Here is a 15,144-nt window from a genome sequence, read left to right on the forward strand (position 1 = left end):
TCAAGGCGTGAGGAGAGGGCAGGGAATTTCAACCAGCCTAGTTATACAACTGTTGTTGGTGCTTGTCATGAAACAGAAACACACATATTCTTTTAAAAGGAAACAAAGGATAGCATAACGAAAATCTAAACTGTCTTGGGACAAAGATGAAGTCTCTCTGCTTGAATGAAGAATTTAATATTTATTTTTAAAATGATATTAGCACAGTAAACTCACACAGTAGCATTGATTCTGTCCTGATTTAACAAAATACATTTATAGCAATTTACAAATAGTTTTTTTGTCTTCATTTTAAAACAGTGCATAACATTTTATTAATAGAACACAATACTTTATATAGAATTCTTGTTTAAAAACATATTTTGGATTTTATCCATTTTTTTCTTAGTAAAGCACAGCCTAACAAAGAAATAGGTGCCTGTTTTAGCAAGTAAGAAAAGAATTAGAAGATGCCACCTGTTGATTTATTTGATTTGTCTGAAATTAAGGTATCAGTGGAATGTAAACAAAGGTTCATTTTACAAAAGGCTCCATAATCGATATACTCAGAAAAGTTAGAATTCCTAGGTATATCTTTATTACTTTTTTTTTTGTTCTTGAATGTAATTCTGTTTCTGAGAAGCCATTATTAAAAAGAGTAGCCTTTGGCACTTCTGAGTAAAAAAAGAGTATTTTCAATATTTTATGTAAAGAATGCAATTACAATGATTCTGCAAGTGTTTTAAAATTGATTGCTAGGAAGTAGGAAAAGGCTTAGATAGGAAAAATATCACACTGCATTGGAAAGGATGCAGTGAATTTCTGAGTCTGAAAAGTAACTCATGATATCTTTATATATGGTAACCTAATTTAACGAATGGCAAAAATAAATAAATAATAATAATAATAAAAAAACAAATCAACTATTTCCATCAAAGGAAATGCATGTGCTGTTGACAAAACAAGCTGCTTTTTTAAAAGAAGGTCTTTTTGTCCATCCTTGAATTATTGCAGCTACTTAGACTACAATCCTATATACACTTACCTGAGAGTAAGTTCCATTGAACAGAATAGACCTAACTCTTGAGCAGATATGCCTAGGATTGTGCTCTTAATCATCATTTCTCTTTCTTAGATTACCAATTTATTAATATCTCTAAACTCTCTCATTATATTTCCAGGCCAGCAGCGAGTGACCTATTCTTTCAAAATATTTTCTACGTAATGTAGCCAAACTAAGCTGTAATCCTTCATCAAGCAAAGTGTCTACAGTTATTTAAAATGTGTGGGAAAAATGATAAACTCAAGGAGACATTTGCAAATATGCAGTCTTGTATACAATTTTTTTTAAGAAAAAAGAAATGCTTATAAATCCTGTAAGTTGTAAACAACCCCCCAATCCAGCCAGGGGATCTCTGTTGATTTATATGTAGGTTTGGGATCAGTAAGTGCAAGAGAATGAAGCTCTAGGCTGGATGCCTGCATCCAGGAATCAGGGCTGCACATCCTGGATCCCTGAGCTGGATTGGGAATTTCAGGTTTGATGGCCAACAAAGGGTTGGTAGGAACAGGATGTTGATATACATACAGAAGTGTATCCCAACATGCAGCCCTGCTTAGCTCTTAAAGGTGTGAGCCAATGGTTTGCCTTTCCATATGAATGATGTTAACCCCAGCCTGCTCCCTTGGATCCCTGTGTGATGTGTTCACAGATGATGTGCTTGCAAATTTTTTTTAAAATAAATTTAGCAAATATGCTTCCTTCCTGTGGAAGAGGATATCTTTTATATGCATAAAATCCTGGTTCCATCATCATCATCATCATCATCATCATGGATCATTTAAAGGATCTTTCCTTGGGAGGGGGCTTGGAAGGATCTCTCTTTTGAGGTCCTGGAGAATCACAGCTACCTGGAAGGATGGATGGAGGAAATTCAGAATGAAATCTCTGTTCAGTTCTGAAACCCTCTGGGCAGTCTCTGGAGGCTAAAATGACCCTCAACATCTCAGAGGGGTGGTGGGAAATAAAAAATATATAGCAACACTGAGTTGATATTATTCTATTTGGGTAGGTGAAAAGAACAAAAATGATTACAATCTAAGTTTTGGGGTTTTGTTTTTTTTTAGTTCAGTGAATTGTGGAGACACCTATAATTTCCACAGATGGCAGATGCTCTTATGACTGAGTATTTTAGCTGGGTATAAATCGGGATGCTTGGAAAATCAAATTGTGATCTAAATTGACCAGACCTACCAATCCTGGAACTTAAATTATCAAATGGATTTTAATATTCCCAAATGGTCTGCTGCATTTTTCAGCTACAAAAGTGTTTCAAAATAGGTTTTAAAATGGTTAGTCCTAACTAGAATAGATCCATTCACTCAAATGCTGAACGATTTGTCAAAAAATAGGTAAATTCCATTGATCCAGTGTATCTCGTCTAGTTGTAAAAAAAGCAATAGGATTTAGTCCTGTGTGTCTACATAACAATTTAAATGCAAATTCTTGTGAGACCATAAAACATTATAGATTAATGCAGAAACAAGACAGAACAGATCTATGACAGAAATGTGGAAAGTGACATGAGACTAGGAAATAGAGAGGCTTGTCTATGCCTGGATACCACAACTGAACTATGATCCTAGATCAGCAATGCCCAAACTTTGGTCCTCCAAGTCTTTTGGACTTCAGTTCCCAGAAGCCACAGTCACCTTGGCCAACAGTTAGGAAATCTGAGAGCTGCAGTTTAAGGGCCAAGGTTTGGGAACTATTATTCTAGATAACCTTGTGTATCTTTCATGGCATATTACATTAGTTTTAATAGCTTCAAACTACTCAATTTTCTCCTTAGTAAACTATCTCACTGGCATCTCACTTCCCTGAAATGAGTTCATGTTAAGTTAAAAACAGTGACAAAAACAACAACAGATTTTCAGCTCCTTAACTAAAAGCTCTGTTAAGAGACTGTTCATTGAGTTATAATCTTTTGTACAATGTAGCACTTGGCTGCTAGGAGCCATTCCAAAATTTTATAATAAAGACTACCCAGCTGAATATGTAATGAATAGTTCAGTAGTTATGATGTGCACAGCCAAAAAAGTGAGACAATCACTTCTAAATGTGAGTTTGAATATGAGTTTCATAACTTGCCCTAAATGACAGAGTCAGCCCATCCACAGGATATGGCATTTGTCCAAGGCATCAAGCCTTTAGAGTTTACCAGCTACTAGCTGCCCCATCTATTGTTGCCATCCTTATTAAACTAGCTTTATGCCATCTAGGATATCAGAAATTCAAAGGAAGGCAAGTATTCTTCAATGAGGCAAGAAAAAAAATATTCTGCTTAGTATCACCTTGCTCTGAATGCTTAAGATGGCAAAATCTCCACAGAGACAGGATGCGGCACCTTGGAAACCCCATTGGGTGCTTTGCTGCCACTATCTTTCTGCCTCCATCACCACAGGCCATTTTACCAGCCCAAAGGAGAGACAAGTAAGCATGCTGGGGCATCCTGGCTTCTTCAGTTGTGCTACATTATCAGGATCAGGGTACTCCTGAAGACAATAGCTGCAGCTCAGCTGTTGGCAGGATAAAAAGAAAGGAGGGGATGCACACAGAAGGATGAGCTCTAACCCCATCAAGGCCATTCCTGTACCTGACCAGTCTTGCTAACGAATTATGCAGCCTGTTGTTATTTTCATTTTCACAACAAAGGTGCAATTATCAATGTAATGCACTAGCTATTCCATGATGATTTTTTTAAAAAACAAAAAAGAACAATCAGCATTAAGAAAAACCGAAAAGCTGTTAAAAATATGAAAGATATGAATTATTTCTGAAAGGGATCCCTGTTTTTTTTTTAATGATTACAACAATATTTCAACTATGCCCAGGTTAACTCACTAAGATGTGACCTCTTGGTTTTTAGCACCTGTAACTAAACATATTTTGGAGAGAAGCAGAAAAGCTAATCTGGAGAGATATTGATCCATTTTCATGGAATATCATCAACGTCTGTTTTTGCTCCACTTCAAAGAATACACAAAACCTTTTCTATCTTTTAATGTGAACATTCCACTATAACAAAGCTGTCAATATTTTATTTTCTACTCTAAATGAATGCAGCCAACATCATAATTTTCAACAATATCACTTGGAAAGGAATTACATATCAAAACATCATGTGTCTGTAGAGCAGGTATGTACGTTGTTTAAAAAGGTAAGGTTAGAATCAGCACCGACTTGTATTAAATTTTGGTGCAAAACCTGCAAAGTTGAAGTACAACACTGGTACAACTTTTACTTTTTTACTTTTTAAAAAAATCACCTCCTTTTGTCGTTAGACATATATAAATCAAAATGTTGGCACATTCAGGAATTAAGGTGTCTGTATTTAGGTTTGCTGTTTTTGTTGACATCATTCCCATTGGAATTTTTTTTTTTTTTTTGAGTCTCTGGAAAGAAAAAACACTGTTAAGAAATTTCCCATTCATCAGGGTCTTGCATTGTGCTTTTCCCCCCTGCGACATGAAATCCACAAATTCATGCACAATCACTACACATCAGCAACATCCATAAACAGTCAGGCTGATGGTCGATATTTTGGCACATCAAGAATATTTTAGCATCAGCTCAAAAATAAAATTAGGAGAGAGCACAAAGCTTGTACCAAAAAATATTGATTGTTAGTGGCATGGTTCCACCAAAGCACTGGCTCTCATTCTTTGTAAGCTCTTGTAGGCGATGTCCCTTTATAGAAGATGTTCCTGGTGTTTTCTGGACTGCTGCCTCTTTCTGGGATTAAAATGATATTACCTTTTCTCCGAAGTGTAGAATCACGGCTGGAGGAAATGGACAGGGTCTCTGAACCAATCTCGCTGCCTTCTACTGGTGTGACCCTTATTGTGGTGAGGCCATGGTGATGGTGCTCACTGTTATCGATGTTACTTCTTTTTCTGTCCCCAGATCCATAACTGTCTTTCAAAGATTCACAGCTCTCAGAGTCTCTGTTGAGATCATTGAGCTCATACGTTTGACGAAGGCTTCCTTTCTCAGGAGCTTTCCATTTCCATGAGCCACTCCCTTCTCCTTCTGATGGCATCTGAATGATCGGTCTGTTGTTCTCAGGGTGGGCCTCTATTCTGACGATACTGCTCGGCTCATGGTCTGTCAAGGCCTTATATCGGATTGATCCAGTACAGGTGACTGTGCTACCTTCAGAGCTCTTTGGACTGCCCTGAAGGACTCCTTGTTGCTTTGACATGGCAATGACCTGCATGATTCTTGGCTGGCTGTTGCTTCTGCACCCAACCGTTTTCTCGGCAGCTTTCAGCCACTTAGCTCGAGCTGAACTTGTTTTGGGAGATGTGCTAACATTTTCCTGTGTCTCTTCAGGGATATGCACAAGCTGTGAAGAACCTGGGCGTGACTGAATGGAAACCCTTGGCCCACCAGACAGGCCAGCACTATTACAACCTGGCATGCTACCAGGCTGAATTTTTAGGTATTGACTGGAAGGGCCATGATGATCTCCATTGACACCCACTCTAGATGGCTCAGAGCTTGACCTCATTTCTATTGCTCGAGGTGGTGACTGTCCAGAATCTGTTTCTATCACCTGTAGGGACAACTTCCGGCTTTCATTCTTGTTCTTCCATTGAGACAGAAGCTGTTTTGAACGGGCTGAATCCATAGATGCATGAATAGTTGCATTCCTTCGAGCTGACTCTTCCATTGCAGGTGTGTTGGCTCTTGGCAAAGTGTTGCTGAAAGTGACCATGTTCTCCTTCCCCATTGGACTTCGAGGTGTTATAATCTCCACATCAGCATTTGCCCTTTTGAGGTTAGTCAGAGAGCCAGTGTCTCTGTGGTTTCTGTTCAACATACTCTCAGTGTGGTGAGTGGGAATGGCATCATTGCTGGTACTGTTTTTCCCTGGTAAGATTCTGTTGGCATCTTGGCTCAGGTCAGTCAACGACCTCAATGGTTCTCGGTGTGGGTTTTGATTAAACATGTTGTCTTCACTTGGTAGAAAGTTCCCCACAGCATAGAAGCCCTGGTATTAGAGGAAGAAAAACAAACGAGCAGGAGCTTATTACCAAAAGCATATATTTATAGGCACATCTGCTATGGTTAGCTAGCTCAGTATTGCAGTTACAGTATTCATTTTATTTTATTTATAGCTCACATTTCTCCAAAATAGACCAATAAAACTCTCTCTCTCTCTCTCTCTCTGTTTATGTGTGTGTGTAAATAGACAGACAGACAGGCAGATTAGCAAATGTAATGCAACTCTTATGGCAGGGATAGGACATATATGGTCCTGTGAATGTTGCTGGAATGCAATTCCCATCAGCACAAGCCAACATGGCCAATGGTGAGAGATGATGGAGTTGCATCTCGTTACACCTATTAAAGTTTCCAGGTGTTAGTCAAGGGTGCCTTCTGTATTGTGCATTGTGGTAGCTAAGATGTGTCAGAGGCAGAGGTGGCTCCGGCCAAATCAGAAATGTTTCCCAAAGAAGGAAATTCTTAAAAATAATTTTAGGTTAGTAGAAAGTAAGGACCCTACTGCATGAGGTTAAAAGAGTGGCTTATCTTTCCCGAATTCAGTGCTAATTTGGGAGGCAGCTGGTTCCTATCACACATAAATTGCCACTAAATCACTGCCTGGGTCCATCCTGGATGCAGCTTGGGTAGTCTAAGCCACTTCAGCAGCCATTTTTAGAACTTGGAAGCTTTCGTTTTTAAAAGGGGGGCATGGAAATGGCTTAGACGACCCGGGCTGCATCCAGGATGGACCTAGGTGGCAATTCTTCAGCGATTTATGTGTGATAGGATCCAGCTGCCTCCTGAATTAGCACTGCAGTCGGGAAAGGTAAGCCGCTTTTTCAAACCCATGCCATGTTTTAATCTTCATTAGGCTCTTCTGCTGAACATAGGTACAAGGGAAAGAGGATTGCTTGCACCCATGTCCTGCAGACAGATTTGGTTTAATGTTTGAAAGAGCCTTACGGATGTACAAATTGAAGTGTGTAGGCCCCATATCTATAACCAAATATTGCGATTAACTTTTTCACATGATGTCACGATTAAAGTACCATCATCCTGGGAATAAACAGCAACAAACCATTCACAGGGAAATCCCGTAAATGATTTGTTGCTGTTTATTGTCTGTTTATTCTGGGAATAATGGCTCTTTAATCGCAATGTGTGTGAAAAAGTTAATTGCAATTGCGCAATTTTTATGGGATGTGTTTAAACCCCGATTTTCCCTGTGTGATAAAGTCCTTAGAGTTGGAAGGCATTGCAAGGTCCATCTAATCCAACCCCCTTCCATGCAGGAATACACAACTAAAGTACTTCTGAAAGATGCCCAGCCAGCCTCTGTTTAAAGACCTCCAAAGATGGAAAGTCCACCATGCTCCAAGGCAGCCCATTCCACTGTCATAATGAAGACAGTGGAATGGAATCACTTTTCTTGTCTCAAACACGTGGAAGGGGAGTGAGTAGAGGCGGCACAGCGATCGCCTTCTACATCTACATACATTCACAGGAACATCTGGATGATGCTAATGTTTGTTAACACTATCACTTATAATTATTAAAGTCTATGTACAAAGATTTTTTTTAAAAAATGATAGAATCATAGAGTTGGAAGAGCCCACAAGGGCCATCCAGTCAACTCCCTGCTATGCACAATTCCTTAGTATTCTTCAGTGTCCCCATCTCCCTCCTCTCCTCAGAAGTGCAATGTATTGTTTTGGGTTCTTGTAAATGGTTTATTGACTGAAAATAGAGTGCATCTCAAACTCTGCTGTGGCTCTCCACAAACTGATTTGAAACTGATGAATTTGTCTTCCATAAAGATATCACATTACATGGTTATTAAGCGAAAGAAAGGGCATAACCTTTGAGCAGAAATCTAATCAGATTGAGGCAATCATGCTGTGTGAGTGAAAAATTAAATGCAGAGAATAGGAATTGCCCATAAACAAAACTGAATTAAAAAAATAATAATTTCATACAATATTTTAAAATATAAAACAAATGCTTATATTTTTCTATTACTTTCAGTTTTGTTTATGGGCAATTTCTATTCTCTATGTTATACTATATGTTTACTGGTGAAACATTAAGACATCATAGTCTTAGTGTGAGTGGCCATGCTGGCTGGAAAATTCTGGATATTTCAGTTCCAAAAAGTAACTTTTCCAAGCTCTGATGAGCAGTTGCTTTGTGTAAAAAAAGAAAAGTATTTTGTTCAACCACCTGCATTTTCTGAGCAAAAACAAGTTGACTGGGGAATGTGTGACTCTTCAGGTCTTAAATCCAGTTGTTAGTCCCAAGTGGAGTAGAACTGATGAATCAAAGGAATTTAGATAGGTCTTGATTGATTTGTTCCTATTGATTCAGTAGGTTTACTTAAACTGGAACTGACAGCTGGATTTAGGCTCCAGTGTTGGGGCACAACTCCCATCAGTGTGAGCCAGTAAAAGCAACGGTGAAGGATGATGGGATTCATAGTTCATCATCTTATGTGTGTGTCACATGTTTCCTCATCTGATTTCAGAAAGTCACAGTGAACATAATCTGTTATCACACATCTAAAAGAAACATATAGGAGGGGGACTTCCTGTTGTGTCGTCAGGAGAATGGAGGTGTAGAGCGTTTGCTCCCTCTCCAGAGGTCCGTCGCGGACTTGTTTGAGGCCCCAACCTAACAGCTGTTGGGAGCTAGAAAGTCCCCGGTCTGAGGGAAAACCGGGGCGAGGGCCGACAGGGGGCTTGAGAGGCTTCTATCGCCTCCAGCATCGGGGAGCCGCTGCAGAGGGGAGAAGAAGCCTCGGCGAAAGTCGCAAGGCAGCCGTCGCGACGTGAGCCTTACTTCAAGTAACCAGTCCTGACAACAACTTTGCATTGCTGAAAGGAACCGAGGTTTGGCCCACCCAAGGTTTCAGAAGAGAGAGTCAGTGCTGGACGTGAGAAGAACCAGTCAAAACCTTCCAGTTTTGGGTTGCCCTGGGAGCACGGAGCTTGAAAGGGATGAACTGTCTTTGAAGTGAGTTGTTGATTCAAACCGACAGGGTATTCCCTTTCAGGAAGAAAGAAAAAAAAAAAAAAGGGGGGGGCAAATCCCTTCTTTCCTTTTCTAAAGAGCTTGAATACATCTAAACATTGACAACTAGTGAAAAAGATTTATGAGTACTAATGAACCATTGAGTTTTGAACTTTTGAACTTTTGAAGTTTAGAGCTTTAGAACTTTAGTAGTAGCCTACTAGCCATAAATTTGGGGCTGAAATCAGGCATAATTCTACCAGCTGCTTGCCTTGAGGCTAATAGCACCCTGTGAGTAATCAGTAAAGAGCTCTCAGCTGGAGCTAGAGGGGCAACATTGTTTGAGACAGAGACTGTGTAATTGGCTGAAAGCTGTGTCTTTGAAAGTCGGACCTTGGAATACAGAGTAGCACAAAGAAAAAAAGCAACTGGAATTTGGCTTCCTTTTCCACATTTGAACAGCTTTTGGTTTGTATACACGGCTAATCTCAGCCCTATCTTCTACTTTATACTATTAAGCTTATATTGAACGAATGGAAACAAGACAAACCAAAAACAAGAAAGATAATATGAGCTGGACGAATTCAAGCAATAGGAGGAACTCCTCAGACTGGTCTAATAAACAACAAGATCTGAATGTGACTATTTTAGCAGAATTACGAGAGTTCAAAAAATCTTTTAAAGCAGAGATAAGAGAAGAACAAAAAAATTTGAGGGAGGAGATCAGATTGGACATACAGTCGGAGATACATGGATTAGCAAAAAAAATTGATAATTTAAATAAAGAATTTAGAGAAATTAAGGAAGAGGTACAGATGACAGCTAAGAGGACGGAGGAATTGGAAAATAGATTTGAGGAAACTGCAAGGCGCCTAGATAAGGAAGAAAAAATTCTTTGGGCTCATGAAAAAAGACAAAAAGACAAGATCATTAAAATTAGAGGCTTGCCGGAATTAGAAGAAGAAAACTTGGAAAAGATAATAATTCCAGCCTTAGCTAACTTCCTTGAGATCCCAGAAGATTTGATGAATATTCAAGTGGATAAACTTTTCCGTATTCGTTCCAGAACAGCATCAGAAAAGGGATTGCCCCGTGATATCGCAGTTGGCTTCAATAATTTAAGAATTAAGGAAAAAATTATTCAAAAGAGCTTTGCTGAAGCGCTGTTAATTGATAATGTTAAAGTTGAGATATATAGAGATTTGCCTTTAGCTATCTTGAAGCAGCGACAACAATACAGATTTTTGACTTCGTTTCTGCAGAGGAAGAATATTAGCTATAGATGGGGCAACCTTGAAGGGGTAGTGTTCACCTTTAAGGAAAGGAGATATAAAATTGACTCTATTGAAAAAGCAAAAGACTTCTACAGGAAAGCATTGCAAGCAGAAGAAAAAACAGAGGAAGAGAATTTACTAGGACTTCCTGCTATATCTCCAGAATTTACCTCCCTTAACAAGAGGGAAATTTCATCGCAAATGGATGAAAACATATCCAAGGAAATATTAGCTGGGAACAATCGGACTAAAGGGGCAGCACAGGCATTAACTGTCTTGGACTAGAAGAATCTGTAAAGGTGGGGTATACAGATGGTTTGTTTTTCTTTTTTTAATTGAGTTGGGGATATTAAGTATTGTTTGAAAAATGTTGACCTTAGCCTCATGGAATGTAGGGGGGCTAAATAACGAAAAGAAAAGGAAGCAAATTTTCCATTTTTTGGAAAAAAGAAAATATGATATTGTTTGCTTACAGGAAACCAAAATTAGAACAGGGGATGTGAAATACTTAAAGAACCCTAAGTTGGGGAACTGCTTTATTTCCTCAACAGATAAAAGGAAAAGGGGAAGTATTACATTTGTTAATAGAAAATGGGAAGCTAAAGAAATTAAATCAGATCCAGATGGGAGATATATCATTGTAGAAATAAATATAGGCAGCGAGGTACTAATAGTGGTAAACATATATGGGCCTCTAGAGCATAAAGATTCATTTTTTCCAAACCTCAATGAGGAGTTACTGTTATGTGATAAAGGGAAACTGATTATAGCGGGAGACTTCAATGGGGTTTTGAAAGTTAAAAGAGATAGAAAATCGGAGAAAAAACTAAAAGACTCCCAGGGGAAACTCCCAAAGAGCTGCTTTGATCTTATGCAGGAACATGAGCTCGAAGATCTATGGTCGCATGTTTATAATGAGAAAGCTGGTTTTACGTTTTTTTCTGGAGTCCATAGATCTTGGTCTAGAATAGACCTCTTTCTGGTTTCTAAACGTTTACTAGGAAAAGTTAGAAAAATGGAAGTAGATCCTAAAACATACTCTGACCATTGTTTGATTGATATGTCTCTAAACTTTAATATTAGAAAGAATTGGTCGTGGAGGTTGCAGGAGAAACTTTTAAAGGAAGAAGACTTTGTGCAGTTCCTAAAAGAAGAAATTAATTTCTACTTTAAAGTAAATGAAACATCGGGCTGCGATACTAAGACAATATGGGATGCGAGCAAAGCTACAGTCAGGGGTCTGTTGATTAAAAAACAAAGTGAGATAAGGAAAGCGGAAAAGCTGAAAGAGAGAAATCTTATTGAGGTATTAAGCAAGAAAGAGGAGATTCTGAAAAGACAACCTGGGAACAGGAGTGTATTAAATGAGATTACAATGCTAAGAAGGCAACTCCAAAGTAAATTAGACACGGAAATTGAGATAGAATTAAAAAAGAATAGACTGAATTTTTTTGAAAATGGGAACAAGGCAGGTAAGTGGCTGGCTAAGAAACTAATGAGGTATAAAGAGAGAAAAGGGATAACAAAATTAACAGTAGATAAGAAGGATTATACAAAACAAGAAGATTTAATAAAACTGCTTCGGGACTACTATGAATCTGTGTATGATTTAGAACAAGAAAGGGAGAACATAGAAAGTAAAATTGATAGTTATCTAGATTCTAAATTGTTAAAAAAGATTTCACAAGAGCAGAAAGAAATCTTAGAAGCTAAGATCTCTAAGCAAGAGGTCTTAAAGGCTATATCCCAGTTAAAAGAAGGAAAAACTCCAGGGGTAGACGGCTTCTCGGCGCTGTATTATAAAACTTTTATGAAAGAATTGCTTGAACCCTTAGTAAAGCTATTTAATTCAGTGGAAACGGAGGGTGTGCCGCAATCATGGGAACAAGCTTGTATAACGCTTATTCCGAAGGAGAACAAAGACAGTACGTGTATGGCAAATTACCGGCCCATTAGTTTATTAAACGTTGATTACAAAATATATACTATGATTTGGGCTGCAAGATTAAAAGGAATATTGAACGAAATAATAGGCAAAGAACAGAATGGATTTTTACCGGGCAGGCAGATAAGATATAATATAAGAACGGTCTTAAATAGTTTGGAATATTTTCATGTGAACAATAATAAACAGGGTGCTATAATAGCACTCGATATTGAGAAAGCGTTTGACAAGTTAAGATGGAAATTTCTATTTGGGGTTTTGGAAAAAAGAGATATGGGTCAAAAATTTTTGAATGCAATTCGACAAATCTATAATAGACAAAAAGCCTCCTTGATTGTAAATCAGGAGAAATCAACCGATTTTGAGATTAAGAAAGGAGTCAGGCAAGGATGCCCTATATCGCCACTTTTATTTATCTTAGTAATGGATGTGTTAGTAACCAAAATTAATGACAACAAAGATATAAAAGGAATTAGGATCAGAGATTGCTCGGTAAAGTCTAAAGTGTTTGCAGATGACATGGTGATAATTTTAGAACAACCACTTCAAGGCATTGAACCTTTAAAATTTGAGTTGAATACCTTTGGAAAAGTGGCAGGATTAAGAGTGAATAAAGAAAAATCTGTAATAATTACAAAAAACCTATCCCACCAAGAGGAAGAACAATTGAAGAAAAAATCTGGATTTAGAATTGAGAAGCAATTTAGGTATCTAGGCATTATAATATCTAAAGATAATTTGAAATTATATGATAATAATTATGGCAGCAAATGGAAAGAAATCAAAGAAGACATGAGTAGGTGGAACAAATTTAATCTTTCAATGTTAGGGAGAATAGCGGTCATAAAAATGGCCATCCTCCCTAAGCTTATGTTTCTTTTTTTAAATTTGCCAATTGGAATAGAAACTAGGAAATTTAAAGAATGGGAGAAAGAATTAAATAAGTTTCTTTGGAAAGGTTCTAAACCCAGAATTAAAAGTACCATAATGAAAGATCAAAAAGAAAGAGGTGGCTTTGCACTGCCAGATCTTCAAATGTATTACTGGGCATGTAGTCTGTTGTGGCTACAAAATTGGGTGAAATTAGAGGATAAGGAAGTATTAAATTTGGAGAGCGTACAATTGCGATATGGTTGGCATGCGTTTTTATGCTACAATCAGGAAGGGAAAAACAGAGATTTTAATAACCACCCAATTAGAAGATCTCTGTTACAAGTTTGGCGGAAGGTTAAAGAAATATTTTATTGTAAAATCCCTGTTTGGACTTCGGCCCAGGAAGCTTTTTTCGGTAGATGGATAAGAGGAGGAAAGGATAAATGGCTTTCCTATAAAGATTGCATAAAGATAAATTATAACGGGGGCCTGATATGTAAAACCAAGGAAGAACTAACAAAGGAAGGGTTTGAGTTGAACTGGTTTAATTTTCAGCAAATAAGAAATAAATTTTTGGAAGATAATAGACTGAGGGGGATAGAAGAGAAAAGAAACGAACTAGATAATATATTTTGGCAACCAGAAAAGAAAAAAATATCGAAATGTTATAAGCTATTGCTTAGCCGTAAATTGGAACAAGAAACAGTAAAGGAATATATGTTAAAATGGGCACAGGATTTAAAGCAAACAATTAATTTGAATGAGTGGCAGAACGCATGGAAAAAAACCCAGGATTTTACGATTGCCCAGGACCCTAAAGAAAATCTGTTAAAAATAATGAATAGATGGTATTACACTCCATGGAAAATTAAGATGATGTACAAATTAGAGAAGGGTAACTGTTGGAGATGCAACCATGAAAAAGGAAACCTGGTGCACATATGGTGGAGATGTGGTGTTATACAATCCTTTTGGAAAAAAATCCATGGATCAATCCAGGATATATTACAGATTAAGTTTTCTCTGGATCCAAAACTATATCTCCTTAATATGACGACAGTCCTCCAGTGTTGGGGCACAACTCCCATCAGTGTGAGCCAGTAAAAGCAACGGTGAAGGATGATGGGATTCATAGTTCATCATCTTATGTGTGTGTCACATGTTTCCTCATCTGATTTCAGAAAGTCACAGTGAACATAATCTGTTATCACACATCTAAAAGAAACATATGACTTCTTAATTAAAAGGCAATTAGCTATCAAGACACAGGCATTTATGAATACTTGCCTGATACTTACCAAGTAAAGGGCAATTCCACCCCCAATTAAAAAGCCACAATAAACATCAACTGGATGGCTTTTGTACTGGGTGATGCGAGTCAGTCCACAAATAATCCCACAGATGATAAATGCAAATACCAGAAGTGGTTTCAGAAGCTTAGAGGAGTCAGTTAATGTTGAATTGAAGTACATCTTTAAAAAGAAATACATTTTAAAAGTTTAGTGTAATTTCTCAGATGAAGTGCTTTCTTGTTTATTTATGTGAGCTAGCAAACCAGATGGGGAAACCTGTTGTTGACAGATTACAGGGATAGGAGTAGAGCCAGGGAAAATTGCTTTAATAGATTACAATTCCCATATTCTGTCAGTCAGTAGGACCAATAATTATGCTAGCTGGGGGATTCTGGGTATTGTAATCTAAAACGTAATACTTTCCCAAGTTTTGGATAACGTCAGGAATAAACTCTTCTAGAACATGGCCACACAACCCCAAAAACCCACAAAAACTATGGATGCCGGCCATGAAAGCCTTTGACTTCATATTGGATATGAGTCTCCCTCTGCATGTTTGGATTTTTGGAGAAAGGATGGGTTTCATAAACCAGCATTCAGTGAATCAGTGAGGTGCTGTACTCAAATTGAAAATCAGGGCTTGTCTACACCAGTGAAATATACCATACTAAAACTGATGCTGACAGTCCTGAGGACATACAGCTACTTCCAGGAGGTTCCATG

The 15,144-nt window shown here is 37.9% G+C and overlaps 1 protein-coding gene across 1 annotated transcript in view; it reads right to left on the reverse strand.

Annotated features, from left to right (window-relative positions):
* Window positions 1–221: 221 nt before the first annotated feature.
* LOC149316488 (phospholipid phosphatase-related protein type 4-like) overlaps window positions 222–15,144 on the reverse strand; it is a 64,424-nt gene continuing 49,501 nt past the window's right edge. Inside the window, exons 6-7 of the mRNA XM_089515650.1 lie at window positions 14,428–14,601; window positions 222–6,035 (exon numbers count right to left, since the gene is read on the reverse strand). Coding sequence (XP_089371776.1) covers window positions 4,698–6,035; window positions 14,428–14,601 — 1,512 coding nt within the window. The 3' untranslated portion in view covers window positions 222–4,697. The remainder of the gene's footprint in view (window positions 6,036–14,427; window positions 14,602–15,144) is intronic.

This window comes from Sceloporus occidentalis, unplaced genomic scaffold (assembly GCF_023333645.1).
Source record: "Sceloporus occidentalis isolate IW3139 unplaced genomic scaffold, rSceOcc1.0.p SCAF_3, whole genome shotgun sequence".
In the NCBI taxonomy this organism is placed as follows: Eukaryota; Metazoa; Chordata; class Lepidosauria; order Squamata; family Phrynosomatidae; genus Sceloporus; species Sceloporus occidentalis.